Here is a 17,140-nt window from a genome sequence, read left to right on the forward strand (position 1 = left end):
GGGCCTCGCCGGGCAGCTCCGGGCCCTCGGCCTCAAGCTGCGGGAGGTGCCGGGCGATGGGTGAGCGCCGCGCCGGGTCTCCCTGGCACTCCCGGGGACGGTGCTTCCGTGGGCCTCCTGTCCCCGGGAGCTGAGGCTTTCTCCTCCCCCCGGGTGGTGGCGAGCCTGTGTCCCCCGGGGGCTGAGGGCTTTCCCCTCGGGCTTGAGTGGGGCCAGTGCTCGGCAGGGATGAGGGCTTCCCCGCTGTGCGCCACAGGGATCAGGGGGCTCTGCTCTGTGGTTGTGCAGGGCCTCTGTCCCCTGGGGCTGATGGTTCCCTTGGCCTATCACCTGCTGGTCTGAGGGCTCTGCTAGTCCTAGGCCTGATCCCAGGGGGGCTGAGGGCTCCACTGGGCCGCCGAGCAGAGCATAGGAAGGTCCATAAGTATTGGGTGAAAGGGGCATTAGATGTGTCTGCTGAGAAATTGCTTAGTAGATCATTGGCTTGTCCTTTGTTGCATTACGTCATTTGTCTCAGTGTCAGGTTAAGACAGTTTGGCCCAGCACTCTTACTGCCCTTGACTTACTCTGTTGGAGCTGATGACACGTTCACTTGAAACCTTATGTTCCTACCAGCGTTTCTTCTAATTTCAGCACCTGTTCAAAGCCCAGGGAATAGGTGCTACTTCACATTCATACCCTTGTTGAACTTGTTGGGCAGAAAGAGCACAGCTCTTTTCCTTTCCTGTTAACGCCATGTTCTTTCCGCTGCTATGCCAGGGTCATTGGTTTAGTGGTGTGTCTGTTAGCTGTGTTTCAGACACACTAACTTGCGGTTTCTCTCTCGGTAGCAATTGTTTGTTTCGGGCCCTCGGTGACCAGCTTGAGGGGCACTCGCGGAACCACCTCAGACATCGCCAGGAAACGGTGGATTACATGATAAAGCAGCGGGAGGATTTTGAGCCTTTTGTGGAGGATGATGTGCCCTTTGAGAAACACGGTATGGTCTCCACAGGACACTAATGGAAGGGGTTATTGTGTAATGTGATTACATCTCATTTGAGCACCTTCCTACTAAACAGTTCCTCATCCCAGAACTATGTTAGGGCTCCTCTCTAGTTTTTAGAAACAGTGAGTTTCCATTTCTCCCTGTTACATTTCTGTAGAAAGGCGAGCTATTAAACTTGTATTAAATTTGTCTTGGAAATTGTTTAAATTTAGGAGAAACTTGGAGAAGGAAAGAGAGGCAAAAAAAGGCAAGGGGTAGAAATTTGGTGTTTTCAAAAGGAACTTGCAAAAATTGTCTAGCTCTCCTTGAATACTGGTGGGTGTTGAGTGGCTGATTTCTTTGGGTTTCTTTTTCTCCTTGACACTTGGTACTTCATAGTGGTAACCCAGGGGAAGATCCAAAGCAGAGACCAATACAGCCTTTGTTCTAACAGCTTCGAGGATGTGCCAAGTACCATGCAGGTGATGCATGAAAGTGGTTTGGTTGTTTAGTATGTGGCACTCTTCCTTCCGAGCTAACGCAGAGCTGATGGCCTTGCACAATCTAAGGGCGTACTGGGTTTTTTTAGAGGTTTCTGTGGTCGTTTAAGGTGCATTAACTTCTGTCGCTGCCAAATTCTTGCCTCAGCAGTCACTGTTTCACAGTTGGGATTTCCTTTCCAGAATTTGTTGGGCTTGTGTTGCAATTTTGTTACTCGCTATCCCTCCAGTGCTTTTGGAAGTGTCAGAAACTAGGTTTCCAACTCTTCTGAATGTTTTTTCCTTTAGTTACCAATTTGGCAAAGCCTGGTACCTTTGCTGGCAACGATGCTATTGTGGCCTTTGCAAGGAACAATCAAATGAATGTGGTTATTCATCAGCTTAATGCTCCGCTGTGGCAGGTGAGAAACAAAACTTATATATTTTGGCCTAATTTTTAGCTGATGAATACAAATAGTGTTGAAACTTCCTGATCTATTAAAAGAGAGCAGTCGGTAGCCATAGTTAGCTGGACATGGTGTAGAGCTGTGCTTGCTTTTTCAGCCTTGAAGGAAAACACTCCAGATTTCAGCTAGGAGGAGAGGGAATGAAAGAAAACAATGCATGCATGAAAGATAAGTATGTGGAGAAAGAACAGCATGTTTTAGTTTGGTTTTAAGTTTTTTCATTGATATGTTTCTCTCTCCCAAAGATCAGACTACATATGAGGTGACTTTTCTGATAGGAATTTGAGCCAGGCTTAAGGAAACCTGTCTGATAAGGTTCAGGAATATGGCAGCGAAGGTACAGCAGGGCAGTCCCAGCAGTGTGTTGGAATGAAGCTCCATCAGTTCTGCATGGGATTTGGAATGAGGAGGTTTCTGGCAGTCGGAGAAATGAGGTTCTGGACTGGGCAGAAGAGGGAAGAAGTTTTAAAACCTTAAGGCGGTGTTTAATCAGCTTCTGGAAAGGACTGTGTGTATGCTTTCCTCTGACAGCGGGGCACTGGAACAAGTAATCCATCCGGTCCCTCCTAGTCTCTTTTTTGTTGTTTTTCTGTGGCAAGTCCACACTGGAATGGGTCCACGCTCGATCTCTGTCTGTTCATTGAGCAAGTGAGAACCTGTATTCAAGTCAGGATTGTTTCTGGCCCCAATTTACAGACAGAACCAATGAAGTATGTATGTTAAACATACATACAAGGGCAGTAAAGATAAAAGACCAGATGAAAGCTGTCAGTGGTGTCTTAAATACATTTGAAACAGTGTCAGGTGGATTCCTGAACCCAAACAAGTTTAAACTCTTATTTATATGGCAGCCGTGGGCAGTAAGACAGCTAACCTACGTATTTTTAAAAAAAAAGCGTACCTGACAATTGCAGAAATGAGTGGGAATACTGAACTGCGTGACCTGCGAGAGTGTACAGAGGTAATGACCCTGCAGGAGAGTTCATGGGGGTGCTGTTCATGTTTTGTTACTGTTTTGAACGGGATACTCACCTCAGCGTACTTAACTCATATCGATATTTTGTATATCCTCTTGAAGACCTTAAACTCTTTTTCCCCATTCATTGACCTTTCCAGGGTTGTAAATAAGAGTTTGTGATGAGGTTTTGTTTTGCCTGAGTGTAGTCTTGTTAGTGAAAGGTTGTCTTAGGCTCCTGAGAACGGCGTAAGTAAAGAGAGCTGTTCATAGTTGTAACATAAGGAGTCTCCGACCCACGCAGAGGATACATCAGGGTGTCAAATAACGTAGGGGATCACAACATGGTGACAATGTTAGCAAGTTGCTAGACTTGACTAACCCAGAACACCCTTTTTCTTAATTTTCTATACATCTACATACTTTTTTTTTTTCCCCGCTCTCTCTGCTGTGGAGCCCCAGCAAAATTTTAGATTAGATTCCAAAGAGAGCATTTCCAGAGAGGCAGATCAGCAAGATGCTTGAAGCTGGAAAAATGTGAGCAGAAGTGTTCAGGACCTCCAGCTGTTTCTCAAACTCTGGCCTAATCAAAAGCTCCTTGGAGGTGGGCATCTCTGCATGGACTTTTTAGGGCTTTAAACACCCTTTACTTTTTTGGTAGCGACGGTAAATGTAGAGCTTCAAGTTAGGTCAGATGTATAGGTTATTGTATTGGCTTTTGGGGTAACTGCTTACCTTTTTTCAGTGTTTTTGCTTTTTTTTATCTGCAGCTATCTTTTACTTCTATGATTATCTTTTACTTCTATGATTCTACTTACAGTTCCAGAGTACTGTGGAGAGAGCACGCAAAATAGGCTTCACCACTGAGAGCTAAATTGGCTAATTTTCAGAATAATCTTTCAAGAGCTTTGGGATTTGTTAGATCTATTTAGGCTCTGGCAGAGGAGAAATGTTGAAAATAAATCTTACTCAGATCGAACATGTTGAATAACTTAATAGGATAAAAGGCAGGAGTTAAATATAACCAAGTGTTGAGTTGGAACTTAAAGTGAACAAGGGTGAAGTAGATGAATGGGGAATACCTGTTGTGAAATCTGAAGTCATTAGTGCAACACAGACTGCAGACGTGGTTGAAGGGTGACTTGGTGTATATTCTGTAAGTTGAGATAAGCTGATTCAAAGACGTAAAAGGATTGGGAAATTCTGGAGCCCTAAAGCAAGCATTTCTTGTCGTTTGCTTACTGACATCTTCTCCAAGAAAGCTGTCAGATCTTTGAACTTTGACTTGACAGGTAAGCAAAGGAAATCTGCAAGTGCAGTGTAATTTTCTGCATTCCTTGCAAGAGTTGGAATGCTGTGTAGCTTTTAGCTAATAGCTCGAGACACTGATGATTGGCGTAGGAATTATTCTTGCATCAGTAGAGATAATACTCAGAGCAGGAATTTTCTACGGAAACTGCTGTACTTGGTGCTGACAAAGCAAAGGAACATTTGGGTGTTAACAGTGCTCCTGAATGGAGTTAATACATTTTCATGGTTTGGCTTTATTTCTATTAATCTTTCTTTTAAAACCAAAACATATCCACTTCAAATGCTAACTGTTAAACCAGCATCTTGTCCCAGCTGCAGAACAAAACTTACTCTGGGTGACTGTTTCCACTGTGGTTGTAACTTGAATGGACTCCTTTTTCCTCATGCGTGAGGGGAAAAAGACATTGTACACTCAATGGGAGCTGTCACTGAAATTGGGTCTGGGAAGATGATCAGAAAACTAATAGCTTCTGTGGAAAGTTTGGAAAATAGTTTTGAGCTTTCCACTGAAATATTTTCATACCATGTTTTGTTTGTTATGATGTAACTGACCCAACGTTTAGTATCTGGTTTTCAAACATTACCCTTGAGACAGAAGCTCTGTTGTTACTGTAGGCACATCTGGATTATTAGGTCAACTCTTCCTGTTTTAAGATGCTTCAGTAGCTACGTACTCTGCTTCCGATCACAGTGTTTATCATTGCTTCAGAAAAATAACATTTTGAAAAATACGATTCCAAATCCTCATTTGCAATTTATTTGTTTCATTTAGATTCGGGGCACAAACAAAAACAATGCGAGGGAACTTCATATCGCGTATCGCTATGGAGAGCACTACGACAGTGTGAGGAGAGTCAATGACGATTCTGAAGCTCCAGCGTATCTTCAGATGGAGGTTGGTTGTGACGGGATGGCCTGTGTCAGCTGTGGGAGATATATAAAACAGATGGATGTTACCGGTTGATTTCCTTTCTCATTTGCATTGAGATTGAGAGAAGAGTTTGGTCCCTGTGTCGTGCTGGAGATAGAAAAGCCCCTAAGGTCGTCGGCACTAGTGCTACCTGCTCCCTTGAGACAGGCTGGGAAGCGTTCAAATTACTGGGCTGAAAATCAATCCCGAATCCGATGCTGTGATGTGGGCTGTAGATGTAGTGAAGCAACCCCATCTAAATTACATACTCGTGCACGTCGAATGCAAAAACAGAGGGAAGGGGGGGAAGAGATGGAAACGCAACAGCTGGGTACAACAGTACTCGTCATACCTCACTTTTTCGTGTTAAGGAGTAAGCTGTGCTGTCCTTGCAGTTCTCTGCACACCACTGTAGAATGTGTGGCATTGTAAAAAAATTAATACCTCACTTCAAAAGCCAGTGATTGTTTATTGGTACGCGTGATCTTGTAGTATGTGAGAGTTTGCTCGGTAGCGTATGAGTTGTGGGAAATGGTGTCAATGATGATGGAAGTTACACAATTCCAAGATGCTTTGACACAGGATATTTCTGAGAAAAGAGTGCCATAATAATTAAATTTATGATGACATCAGATTTTTTTTTACTGCATATGATGAAATTGCTGCATGTGCTTATGTGATCTGCTGGGCTTCGCTTTTCTTGCAGATGCTTTGCAAAAATGATTTGAATAAGGAGGAGGAAGTGCAGCCTCAGAAGGGTGACTCTGAAGCTGAGACTGAAGTCGAAATGGAAGATGCTATACACAAAGTGTGTAATGCAACTGGATGTTCAGTAAGTACGGAGTAGCCTTTTTATGCTTAATGTTCAAACCTTCTTGATACATGAAAGTAGCCTTGGGAAAAATTCTAAGAAGTATTCGTCTCGGCCAATTTCAGTACCACAGCCACAAGTCAGGATGGTTTTCATCCTAGACTCAACCCTTAAATGCAGATGAAATACGTACTCTGTGTGGATACCTAGTAATTTTGGAACGTTTATCTTGCAATCTCTCAGAAAATTTACTTTGAAACAAATTCTGTAAAATTTTAAATCCTTTGAGGATGTCTGTAGCTGAACATCCCAAATGACTAGATACTCTCTGAATCTTAGCTGTTGTCACTGGATAGCCTGTGTGGTTCTTGCAGGTTGCTGCTTGTGCTGTGCAAATGCATAGGACAGAAGGGGTCAAGAGTGAAACAGTTACGCCGAAACAGTGCATTCCTTTTTCCTGGTATCTTCAGGATTTTAAGATTTTCTCCTTCACCTTTTTCAGAAATGGAATACAGGCTAATTGGAAGGTCATAAAAGCAGACAGCAGCCCCCTCTCAGCGGTGCAGATGGTTGTTAAATGAATGTATGTCAGTGATTTGAACTCTCTTCAGTGTTATCTTTCTCCTCTTGTGGACAGGACATTGATTTAGTAAGCCAGATTCTGGAAATGAAAGACTACAATATAGAATCTGCAATATTTGCCATCTTTCAAGTGAATGAAGCGGAAAGAATCAGTAAGTACACAGAGTTTGTCACCTGGTGCTTCAGAAGAGTGCTGTCTGACGTTAGCGTTCGCTGTAAACAGCAGTTCCACAGGGACAGTAGCGGTTGAAGCTTGCTGTTGGCTGTGCTGCCGCCTCAGCCTTTCTGTGCTCAGGAACGTTATTAGTGAGGGCAGATTCAGTCCAGCTTCCGAAAAATCCACTATTCCAGAAAGTCTGGAAGAAGGAAATGGCTGGCACCGAGACAGCTTCTGGGTAGGATGTGTCTGAGAAAAACTTCTGTTGTTGGTAGGTACTGAGGAGCAGTGTGATCCCCAGAGCGAAGATCAGAAATCGGGTAGCAGAACTCTGCGGGAAGAAAATGGAACCGGTTCAAGAATCCCTGGAAATCGGAGTTTGCATCAAGGTGAAATAGAAAACAACAAAGGACAGGCCAGATCCGATGAAGAGAATCGAGCTAGCAGAAACACAAAGGTATGTGAAGGGTGGTTTGGCAGCGATTTGCATGTCCTTTAACAATTAGGGGAATGCTTAGGATTGCTTAATCAGCAACTACCTTCTTTGAATTAAAAAGAGCTTCCCCTTACCAGATTTTGTTGCTGCTACAGCTGTGACTTCTGTGATACAAACATTTAATGGTGACATGTGGCACTCTTCCCAAAATGACACAAAATAAAGTCCAGATAAGTAGTTTGGAATAAACATTCTCTGGCAGCTGCTTTGATATCTGCTTGTCTCCTTTCCAGTGTATTATTTTTCCCCAACTGAGCAGAAAACGTGTATTTTCAGCTTTGTGTTTTCATCCTTCCCTTTCAGGTATCTAAAAAACAAAAGAAGGAACAGCAGCGGCTAGAGAAGAAGAAGCGGCAGGAAGAAAGGCACCGACAAAAGGTCTTGGCCAACAAGAGTAACTGTGCAGATAGCAGCAGGAGAGAAACGGACTCAAACAACCACATCACCTTGGTGAAGGCCATGGCAGCTCTAAACATATGACTGAATGTGTTCTGAGTGCTGTGGTGAGAAAAGCAAATAAAACCGATGAAGACAAAACTCTCCTTAAGTAAATTTCCAAGCACCCATTGTTATCTTAAAATCCGTTTCTGCGGAGATCTCTAAGCACACATGAATTCCTTGTTTCTTCGGTTGTGGAGCGAGCAATTATTCGGTAATTCTGCATCAACCTGTGTGTGAGAAGAGTTGTTTGAACTTCACAAGAAGTAGAGACTTGTTGTTTTTATAATTTTTGAGTTAGATGAAGGTGAGAACCTTTTCTTCACACAGCAGTGTCAAATTTGTTTTGAGATCTCTTGATGTGCTTAGATTATTTTTTTTTATAGCAATTTTTTCTCGGTTATGCTTGGAGGAGCTTTATTTTACCTTGCTGTCAGGGAAAGCTTAACAGTTCTCAACTCAGGAACATGGGGCTTCTTTTTCTATTTAAATTTAAATAAAGCAAGGGAACAGAATCCCAGAATCCTTTCCAAAGCAAAGTGTGTCAGCCAACACTGTATCAAACATGAGATTCCTCTTCTTTTTTTCCCCACGGAAGAATGCAGTGATGAGTTTTAATCTAACTAGAACTGCTTGTGTTGTTGCCCTGGGCTGTTTCAGAAGTGATTAACACATGAAGGGACAATGGCATTGCTGCGTCCATGCTTGCTTCTTGCTTAAGTTTGAGATCAGCTCGTTTGCTAGCTGTTGGGACCTTTTGAGGAAGGGGAAGAAAACCCAATACCAGTGGACTCGTGTGACGGCAGAGCCGATTCATCCGATCCGGTGAAGCCTAATGAGGTAGTAAAATGCGACACGAGCAGGCATGAGACTTCTGTTGAGTGTTGTTACTTGAACATCTGGAATCTCATCTCCTTTGCTATACTCCGGAGCTTTTGGGTTACTCCAGAGCTTTAGTCCAAGCCAGGAACTTGGTAGTTGTTAGTCTCCAAATGAAATTAGTATAGCCAAAGGATCAAGAGTCCTGGGAACAAGCTTCCAAGTAGCAGTGGTCACTGGGAACCCTGCCTACTTCACTCTTCATAAATCAAGCTTTTTCCAGGGTAGGATTTTTTCATCTTAAATTCCTCTTCGGTAAGGTCACCAAGTACCGTGGATGTACAGCTTGAATCCTGTGATGCTTTCCACTATAGGCTTGGGAATTTGAATCGAAGTGTAAGGACTGCGGGACTTGGCCCTTGATTTATGGCTTGCAGTGTTTCAGCTTCACTCAGGTTTTTGGACTTGTATCAAGCACTAAGCTTGAAGAAAGCACATGTGCACTTAACGCACACAGTAGGTAACAGGAGAGACCTCATCAGCCAGGGCAGAGACGAAATAGATTTTTTTGAAAGTGAGGAACGTTGCTTTTGAAAAAATTCTATGCATTCTTTGAAGTTTCCAAACCAGCACGGAAATATAAATGCCTTCTTTGACTGAACTGCCAAGATCTGAGCTAGTACTTCATATGCTCTGCTACTGTTTATCAAGAGCATTTGAAGAATAAAAAGAAAGGAGCTCTACTTTAAGTACTGCTGTGTAGAATGGGCTTTAATGCTGGTGAAGAAGTTACCTTGGTTCCCGTAATGAGCTTGGTGGAAATAAAAAGTAATGCAAAGCAGCTCTTACGCTTTATGGTGGGACATAGCGTCTGGCAAGTGAAGCGGCCTGTTAAGTGCTGCTCTAGGTGCCAGCGGTAGGCATGAGTAACCGCTGTAGAGGGAAATCTGAGTCGTATTTCGTAGGTAGGAAGAGCATGGATGAACCCCGAATTCACAGTTCTGTTCTTAAAGTGGAAAAATGACTTTGGTAAAATCCATTTTATGCCAACCTTAGATAGCCTGTTGTTAGCAGTGTGGCTTCCTGGAATTCTTTTTCCCCAAAACAGTCGCTTTTACAGTAGTGGAAAGAACAGCAAGGCATAGCTTAATTGGGAGGAAGTGCAAGTCACTTCACCAGTGTGATGCGTTGAAGACAGCGGGCGTAGCAAGGTGGTTCAGGGGCATGTGTCACCTTTGACGTGCCCAGCTGTATTCTGATTTGAAAGGCGGGTGGGTTCTGCAAGTTTGAAAAGGTAGTAAGAACTTGCAGTTGTACACTGCGAATAAGATGTTTGATCGTTATGAATTGCCTTTTTGTCTTCCTGAGCCAGAGCTGATACGAGGATTATTGTTGCTTCAAGGCTGGGGAGCTGTGAAGGGGGTTGTCCTGTAGCCAGCAAACAGGAAGGTGAGCTTCTGTAGGTGTGAAGGGGCCTGCGAAACCTAACCTCATCCTCTCCAGGGCGAACGGGCAGGCCTGCAACAGCAGCACGTCTTAAATAGGAGGGAGAGAGGCTGACCTTCAGCTCATGGCCTCTGATGCCTGTAACCAAACGTGTGGCTGAAAATGCTTTCGTTTCCAAGTGTAATACGATTAAAACGAACTCTTAATGTGCTGGGCTCGTAAGTCTTGTTAGGCCAGTCAAATTCTCTTTGTTTTTGCCAGGATAGCTTTGTACCTGCAAAAACTTTTTGTATCCAAAGATGTTAAAACTTTCATTTTGTCTGTTTCAGATTTTTCCTTTAGCTGCTGAAATTTCCACCTGCCCTTCCGATGTCTATTTTTTCTAGGGAATCATTACGCAGGCTTCCTCAGGGCGCTCACTTTTATGCAGAGAATTTGCTTTGTAAACAGGTCGTGGATTTTCCTTGCAGGAGGAAGGGAGGCGAGAAACAAGAGAAGAGAAACATCGTGATTCATAGCTCATGTTTACTCTTTGGTGGAGCTAACTGTGCTGCGTAATAGGCGGTCACAGGACAATAAGCACTGCACGTTCCCTTGGTATTTGGGGAGGATTACTGTTTGTTACTAGCTGCTAGCTTACATCTTTGAGGGTCACAAGTGGGCAGCGGGCCAGGAGCGTGCTTTGACTGCTGCTGGACCGGCAGGGTCGCTGTCAGCCTCTTGAAGGTGAGTACGCGGCAGGAATGTAGAAACCCGCTTTCCCTGCATCCGATCTACCACCGTCGCCTTCCCCAGACTTATTTGTTCCAAATCCTGCCCCTGCAGGTAAGGAGTTCGGTTGAACTGGAAGTCTTAAGCGTTTAAGCCAGGTTCTGTCTGATGTCCATAAGCGTGTCTTGGCCTTGCTGTGTATGGGAGGGCTTTTCTGCTTGCGCCACTCGGCTTCTGGTGTACCTCGTTCCTTCTTGGAGGGCTGCTTTTTGGTTTATTTAGCAACAGCTTTGCCTCACCTGCAGTGCCTGAACAGCAGCAGAAGTCACGTCATCTGCGGTATCCACATCTGCAGTGCTCACGGAAGGCGCCTTCCTTTTCTGTTGGAGTCTGTTGAAGCTGCACGAGAGTTTTCTTCTCCTTTCCCCCTCCGGACTCTCAGCAGAGCACCTGCTTCAGTTACCAAACCAAACCTCCTCTGTTTTTGGATGCCGAGTGCAATAAAGGTTGCCAAGATGTGCCGGCTGAACTGTGTGAATGGAGTTGTGTGTAGAGAGTTGTGTGTACGGGGCACGCTGTGGCTTAAAGGCAAAACTTGCAGATTAAACGACCCGGACCCTTCCTGGGGATGCAATCCGGCTGCTGTACGTTCACCTGCCGGCTTTCACGAAACCTCCTCTGTTTTTGGATGCCGAGTGCAATAAAGGTTGCCAAGATGTGCCGGCTGAACTGTGTGAATGGAGTTGTGTGTAGAGAGTTGTGTGTACGGGGCACGCTGTGGCTTAAAGGCAAAACTTGCAGATTAAACGACCCGGACCCTTCCTGGGGATGCAATCCGGCTGCTGTACGTTCACCTGCCGGCTTTCACGACAACTGCAGCGATCCGGCTGCTGGGCTGTACGTTCACCTGCCGGCTTTCACGAGCTTCGGCAACTGCAGAAAGGGAGGGAAATCGCGCATGAAGAATGACCCATGCTCCAGTGTTGTATAAAATGGAGATGGTTTATGCTCACGTTGAGCTCTGTGATCGTTCCTTGCCGCTGCCTGGAACGGAGCCTGTTTGCGGGCACAAACCTTAGAGGGCAGCATCGGCTTCATCAGCTCTGTCCCAGCTCTCTCCTCTCTCGTCCCAAAGCCCTTGAGTGGCACCAGAAAATGAGTAGAAGGAGAAACGAGCGTTTTGGAGTTACAAAGATACCACGTTTACCGTAGGAAGCGCGAGGAAGGGGTAGGGATGTTGCTTGTGACGAAATGCTTAATGGAGTCGGGCAGGAGCCCTCCACGCTGAAGTGAAACTCAGAGGAAAATACCCTTAAAGCACCTTTATTTTAGGCTCCCCCTGCTCTGCAGGTGTGCAAAACGCATCTCTGGAGATGGCATTAAAACCGGAGGTGCTGCCATCGAGGCGCGGGTGTGAGGGGCAGCCGGCCCTGGCTCGTTAGGGCTAATTGTGGACCGTGGCAGCTGTAGTGAGGGACGAGGCGGCTGCAGGGACCTGCGGCCTGAGGAGACCTGCCCGGCCGGCTCCAGCCCCGCCGGGACCTGCTGGAGATGGGGTGCAAGAAAGAGCCACCCCAAACCCCTGAGACCACCACCACCACGCTCCCCCACGGCTTTAGTCAGTATTAATTGCTTAAATAGTCGTTAGGAGAGGGATGGGGCTGTGTTGCGGCCAAGCTCCCTGAGGGGAGCTGGGTTTGGGGTCAGGGCACAGCAGCCGCTTGCTGTTTTTCTTGATCTTTTTTTTTTTTTTTTCTCCGAAGTTCTTAAGATTTACTGGTTGGCTGCTAAAATGTCACTTCTGGTGAATGTTTTCTAAGAAAAAGATGCAAAACAGCGTGCATGCATCAATACTTCAGAAAATCAGCTGTGAAGCTCTGCACTGTTTCCTACCCCTTCCACCACCGAGCGACGCTGGACGCGCTTTGCGCTTTACATTTGAAAATTTATTTTTATTTGCAGGGTTTACCTCATTTTTCATTTTTATTTAATCATGGGGAGTGGGCTTTCCCTGTGCGCCGGCCCCAGGGAACACTGTTTCCTACCCCTTCCACCACCGATTCCCAAAACGCAAACGCGACGCTGGACGCGCTTTACAAATTGCCTTTGAAAATTTATTTTTATTTGCAGGGTTTACCTCATTTTTATGATTGATTTAATCATGGGGAGTGGGCTTTCCCTGTGCGCCGGCCCCAGGGAAAGGCGCCGGACACCTTTTCGGTGCCACAGGGCCGTGCCGTGCCCCGCCTGGCCGCAGGGGTGGCAAAAATCCCACAATTTAGACTGTTTCCACCAGGTTTTGAGCCCGGCGTGTCTAGCAGGAGGGAGTTCGGCCCTTGCACAGAAAGTTGGGGTAATTCTTGTAATAGTTGTGGTAGGTCGCGGCTGTCCTTTGGAAGCACTCTGCCGCCTGCCTGTCGCACTCACAGCTCTGTCTTTCGCACTGAGATGTGGATCCTGGAAGAAAATTTGGGGGGATGGAGTCAGGCGAAGGGTGCGAGAGTCGGGGATGTCCTTTTGGACCATCCCCGCGGTGTACGCAGCCCCCCCCCATTGTGTTTGGGGTGTCTCGGGTAGTCCTCCTCTTACCTCTGGTGCGTGGAGCTACCTGGCTACAAACCATCCGTGGCCCTGGAGGGACCGTTTAATTTACTTTATCTGCCTATGTATGTATGTGTGGATCTTTGCTTTGATCACAGGGAAGCGCTTTGTTTCGATCCGCTCGCCATGAAACAACATCATTTTGCTCTGGGGAAATCGGGGCAGCAGTGCCAGGTCCCCCTCCAAGATGGGAGGGTCACCTCAAACCCCCTGCAGAAGGGCAAGCCCCCTCCTTTGGGAGTTCTCCAAGCTCTCAACTTCACCATAGTCCTGACAAATAAATGTTTGCCCTATTCCTGGCACCTTTCCCTCATTTCCACCCCCTTCCCAGCAAGTGGTTTCCGAGCCAGGATGGTCTACGGGACATCTCAGAAGAGAGGTCCCCCGAGAGCGTGGATGGCTGTGCCTTCCCGCTCGGGGCTTTGACCCCGCGCCGTCTCTTACCGCAGATTATCTGGCGTCCCCGGGTGAAGTATTTGTACGTGACCAGTTTGGGTCTGCAGTGAGAGGAAGACAGCTTCTTGTAACAGCAGTCGTGGGCATGGCAGCACCTGGGAGCCAAAGAGTTGCGGTCAGGGCAGGACGGGGAGCGGTGGGGACGATACTACGGCGGTGAACGTCTTGCATTTGTGCCCAGGTTAGGTGCACGGTCGTGCAACAGCCTTGTTCTCCTCGGCATTGCCCGTGCCGCCGGAGGGAGGGAGGGAGGGAGGGTGACTCATGCCTTTCTGGCATCGTCAGCACAGTTCTCTAATTGCTTTCCCATTTCTCCGCTGCAGCCACTTTGCAGAACACCCAACGGCTGCTTTCGATGAGCCCAGGTGGCAGTTAGATCCCGACGCATTTCTGCCTAACGCTACAAAGGCAGAAGAAACACCGATGCGCAGCGTTCCCATCAGCTGCTGCCACTAAGCAACTTTTAAAGAGGTGTTAAGGACGAGCAACGATTTTTGCATTGCCGTCTCAGCTCCCAGGAGCAGGGGCGAGCGTTCCCCTCGCTGTGCCCAGGGAGAGGGAAGCGAGGAGGGCTGGGGGCACCCGCTCTGCCTTCGCCAGGTCCTGACTTACCAGTCGGTCGCATCCAGCGGCTGTTTGGATCCCCCCACGCCGCAGTAGCAGCCGTAACCATTGTAGGACAGCGGCGATTTCCCGGTCTTCTGCTTAATCATTGAACTGAACTGAATCAAGTTGCAGCCGACGAGGGCCAGCCCTGCGACTGGAGACAGGGGGTTAGGAGCACCGAGAAAAGCAACCTCCTGTCCCACCCCTCCGTAGCAAAACCGAGCGTTTTCACCTGCCCCAACTTTATGGATAGAAATTGCGAGCACCAGGCTTTCCCCACCGCCTCGTCCACCGGGGTGAGAGCTGGCGGAGAGCCGGGGGGGGGGGGGGAGCAGCAAGAAGAGCTTCATGTCTGGCAGTGGCAGCTCCGGTGTTTGGGTGAGCCCGAGGTGCTGCCGGTCGCACCTTTTATGGCCGCTGTGTACCCGCTCAGCAGGGCCCCTCCTTCCAAGAACCCAAAGTGGGCAAATACTGACAATCCTTGCCGTATTGGTCCCGCCACGTGTGCGAGCCTCTCTTGGCGTTGCTGGAGGCCCGGGCCGCGGGATGCCCTACGCTGGGGGAGCCCTTTGCAGAGGAGGTTTCGGTGGACTGGGATGAGTGGGGCAGGCTGGGGTTGAGTCCGTGCACGGCTCTGGGTATCTCAGCATCCCAATGCCTCCCTGAGCGAAATGGGAGAACTCGAGGGAGAACGGGAACCACTTTGTTCCTGGATGACTTAGTTTTTTTCATGTCTTGGTTAGAAAACATGCTGTATCTTACTGTTTCCATCATGACTTCCCTGGGCGGGGAGAAAAAGCAGCCAGTGCAAAGCATCCTCCACTTCTGACTTACCGAAGTGGGTGAGATGCAGCGCTGTGAGCCGAGGAAGGTCCAGCGGCCCTCCAGGACGGGCTGCGGCCGAAGGCAGGGCTGAGCAAAGGCCCCGTGTGCCGGTTTTCTTGTTAGCGGGAGCTTGTCGGCGCCCGGATGCTCCTCGCGTGTGGGGATGCTCCATCTCTTTCCCCGTATGCGCTGGGTGCCGCGCATAGTCTTGCTCTCAAAACGGAGCAGGCAATGCTCACAGACCGTTGCACGGGGCGTCTGGTTCACCTTTATGCAGAAGCGAAATAAGGCAAAGAAAAGGGTAAGGGGAAAAAAAAAAACCTGCAAGTGGTGTATAACGGAAGGGTAAAAAAAGAGGACGGTTATGTCATTTGCTTGGAGAGAATCTCTCATTAAATAGGTGGTGCCGAACAATTGTTTTAGCAGTTTTCTTCTGGCAGAGACTGCGGGCGCACGGTGCTCTGCGCCGCTTTGCGGCGGCCCCCAGTGCGGGCAGGCGCCGAGCCAGGGGGAGGGAATCCCCCCCCCCCCCCCCGTCGCTGATAGGGAAACGACGGCAGGGAACAAGGGTGCGACTTGCGTGGAAATTGGAGAGATGGTGAGAAAAGGGAACTCGGGTCAGGGCTTCAGCAAAATCTCTTCCCCTCTCTGGCACGTGCCGTTTGCCTCGTCAGCTCTCCGGGCCAGTTTCAGTAGACCCCTGGGACGGCGGCGAGTTAATTAGCTGAACCGGGGCTTGCCGTAATTCCAGTTTTTGTCACTGGGGAATAAGGTGTATTTTTGTGCGTCAAACTGGCCGAGCTTCCAGTTGAAAGACTTTCCGCCCCAACTCCTCTACCCGCCGCAGGTTTGCAGCAGCCCTTCTCCAAATGTGAGATAACACCTTCCCCCGGGGCCGAACGCCTCCTGGGAGGATGTGGATTTTGTTTCTCTTTCACGGTATGCGAAACGCAACTTTTGCAGCCCGGTTTATTGCAGTGTACTGAGGGGGTGCAGCATCTGAGCCAACGCACCAGCACTTGGAGCTCAGTATGAACGGATTCGTACAGCCAGGTGTCCAAGCAGAAAAATACATAGATAGTTAAAATTCACCCAGAATTTAAACAGGGACAGTGGGTTTCAGCTCATCCTGGCCTGCCATCTGTCTGCGTGGTTGCCCCTCTCCCATCTCGGCGAGGATTTGATCCTTGATTTATGCCTTGCAAACAGCAGCTGTTGGGCGAAGGGCTGCCCACTCCTTCCTCGTCCTCCCCAGGAGTAAACGCTGCTGGACGAGGAGGGTGGTAGAGCTTGATGCCTGGGGGGGAAGCATTTCTGATTTAAGGGTTATTTCCTGGTGCCGTTGACTTCAGCTTTGGGACAAGCCAGGGTGAGAATTACAGCTGCCGATGCCCAGGGCATCAGCCCCCAGGGGAAACAGCGTCTCGTGGCTGTTTCTGTGGCTGTATTTCATTGCTGAGCCCCACGGGGGTTTGCAGCGCTGGAGATCTCCCGGGGGTCAACCCTGCTGAACTGGTCTGCGGGGCAGAAAACCTGTGCCGTGGGGATGCTACGGTGGGGGGGGGGGAGCAGCCACAGAAAAGCCTGTGCCGTGGGGATGCTACGGGGGGGGGGGGGAAGCAGCCACCGCCTGAACTGCCTTTTCCTAAGGGACGTGCTCGGGGTTGTTGCAGAATTGGGCCAAAACATTCTTTTCTGGTGAGAAATCTGTTTTGCTCTGCGCTGGATGTGAGGCAAGAGCGAGCTCCCGGCCACCCCGTCGCAGCAAAGGTTGCCAGCGCCCGACCCTCCCACAGCATCGCGCCTGCCCACAGCCCCTTCGCCCCAGCTTTGATTTCTCTATCTCGGAGCGACTGCAGATTTTCAGAGCCTGAAGGCTCGGGGCTCAGTGGGGGGGGGCAGTTCAGGGGTGCAGCTGCATGTCGGTGGGAGATGCCTCACCTCTCAGGTGTCATTTTTTTTTCTGGGTATTTCAATGGGAAACCTAGCTAAGAGGTTAGCTTTTCCTCGCCAGGGGTGGTCGCTGGGCTCAGCTGAGTCATGTCACACCGAGGACCGATGTTTTGCGCTCTCTGGTTTTATTTTGAAGCAACAGAAGAGAAA

At 48.3% G+C, this 17,140-nt stretch overlaps 2 protein-coding genes across 3 annotated transcripts; one reads left to right on the top strand and one right to left on the bottom strand.

Annotated features, from left to right (window-relative positions):
• The first annotated feature begins 6 nt into the window (after nt 1-6).
• On the top strand, nt 7-7,659 carry OTUD3 (OTU deubiquitinase 3). Of its 2 annotated transcripts, XM_009289585.2 has the most exons (8): nt 7-60; nt 831-979; nt 1,756-1,868; nt 4,952-5,074; nt 5,796-5,921; nt 6,538-6,634; nt 6,915-7,096; nt 7,439-7,659. In XM_009289585.2, the coding sequence occupies exons 2-8, from the start codon at nt 916-918 to the stop codon at nt 7,613-7,615; spliced, it is 882 nt and encodes a 293-aa protein (XP_009287860.1). In that variant the 5' UTR covers nt 7-60; nt 831-915; the 3' UTR covers nt 7,616-7,659. The 2 variants fall into 2 exon arrangements, with proteins under 2 accessions (XP_009287860.1, XP_009287862.1); XM_009289587.2 differs by lacking the exons at nt 7-60; nt 1,756-1,868 and having other exon boundaries at nt 874-979.
• A 5,204-nt stretch (nt 7,660-12,863) lies between these two features.
• On the bottom strand, nt 12,864-15,241 carry LOC103907543 (otoconin-90). The gene is made up of 5 exons (XM_019474714.1): nt 15,047-15,241; nt 14,689-14,803; nt 14,219-14,444; nt 13,595-13,701; nt 12,864-13,006 (listed from the first exon to the last, which is right to left on the bottom strand). Exons 1-5 carry the CDS (start codon nt 15,239-15,241, stop codon nt 12,864-12,866), a joined length of 786 nt encoding a protein of 261 aa, XP_019330259.1.
• Nucleotides 15,242-17,140: the final 1,899 nt, after the last annotated feature.

Source organism: Aptenodytes forsteri, unplaced genomic scaffold (genome assembly GCF_000699145.1).
Source record: "Aptenodytes forsteri isolate BGI_AS27 unplaced genomic scaffold, ASM69914v1 Scaffold61, whole genome shotgun sequence".
Lineage (NCBI taxonomy): Eukaryota > Metazoa > Chordata > Aves > Sphenisciformes > Spheniscidae > Aptenodytes > Aptenodytes forsteri.

What these genes read in the sequence shown, in the direction of transcription:
- OTUD3 (XM_009289585.2), top strand. Translation starts at nt 916, where the DNA reads ATGATAAAGCAGCGGGAGGATTTTGAGCCTTTTGTGGAGGATGATGTG. An exon ending in GTAATGCAACTGGATGTTCA is followed by an intron (nt 5,922 to 6,537) that starts GTAAGTACGGAG and finishes TCTTGTGGACAG; the next exon opens with GACATTGATTTAGTAAGCCA. An exon ending in GAGCTAGCAGAAACACAAAG is followed by an intron (nt 7,097 to 7,438) that starts GTATGTGAAGGG and finishes CTTCCCTTTCAG; the next exon opens with GTATCTAAAAAACAAAAGAA.
- LOC103907543 (XM_019474714.1), bottom strand. Translation starts at nt 15,241, where the DNA reads ATGCGCGGCACCCAGCGCATACGGGGAAAGAGATGGAGCATCCCCACA. An exon ending in CCGCTGGATGCGACCGACTG is followed by an intron (nt 13,702 to 14,218) that starts GTAAGTCAGGAC and finishes TTTGGCTCCCAG; the next exon opens with GTGCTGCCATGCCCACGACT. An exon ending in GGGACGCCAGATAATCTGCG is followed by an intron (nt 13,007 to 13,594) that starts GTAAGAGACGGC and finishes ATTTTCTTCCAG; the next exon opens with GATCCACATCTCAGTGCGAA.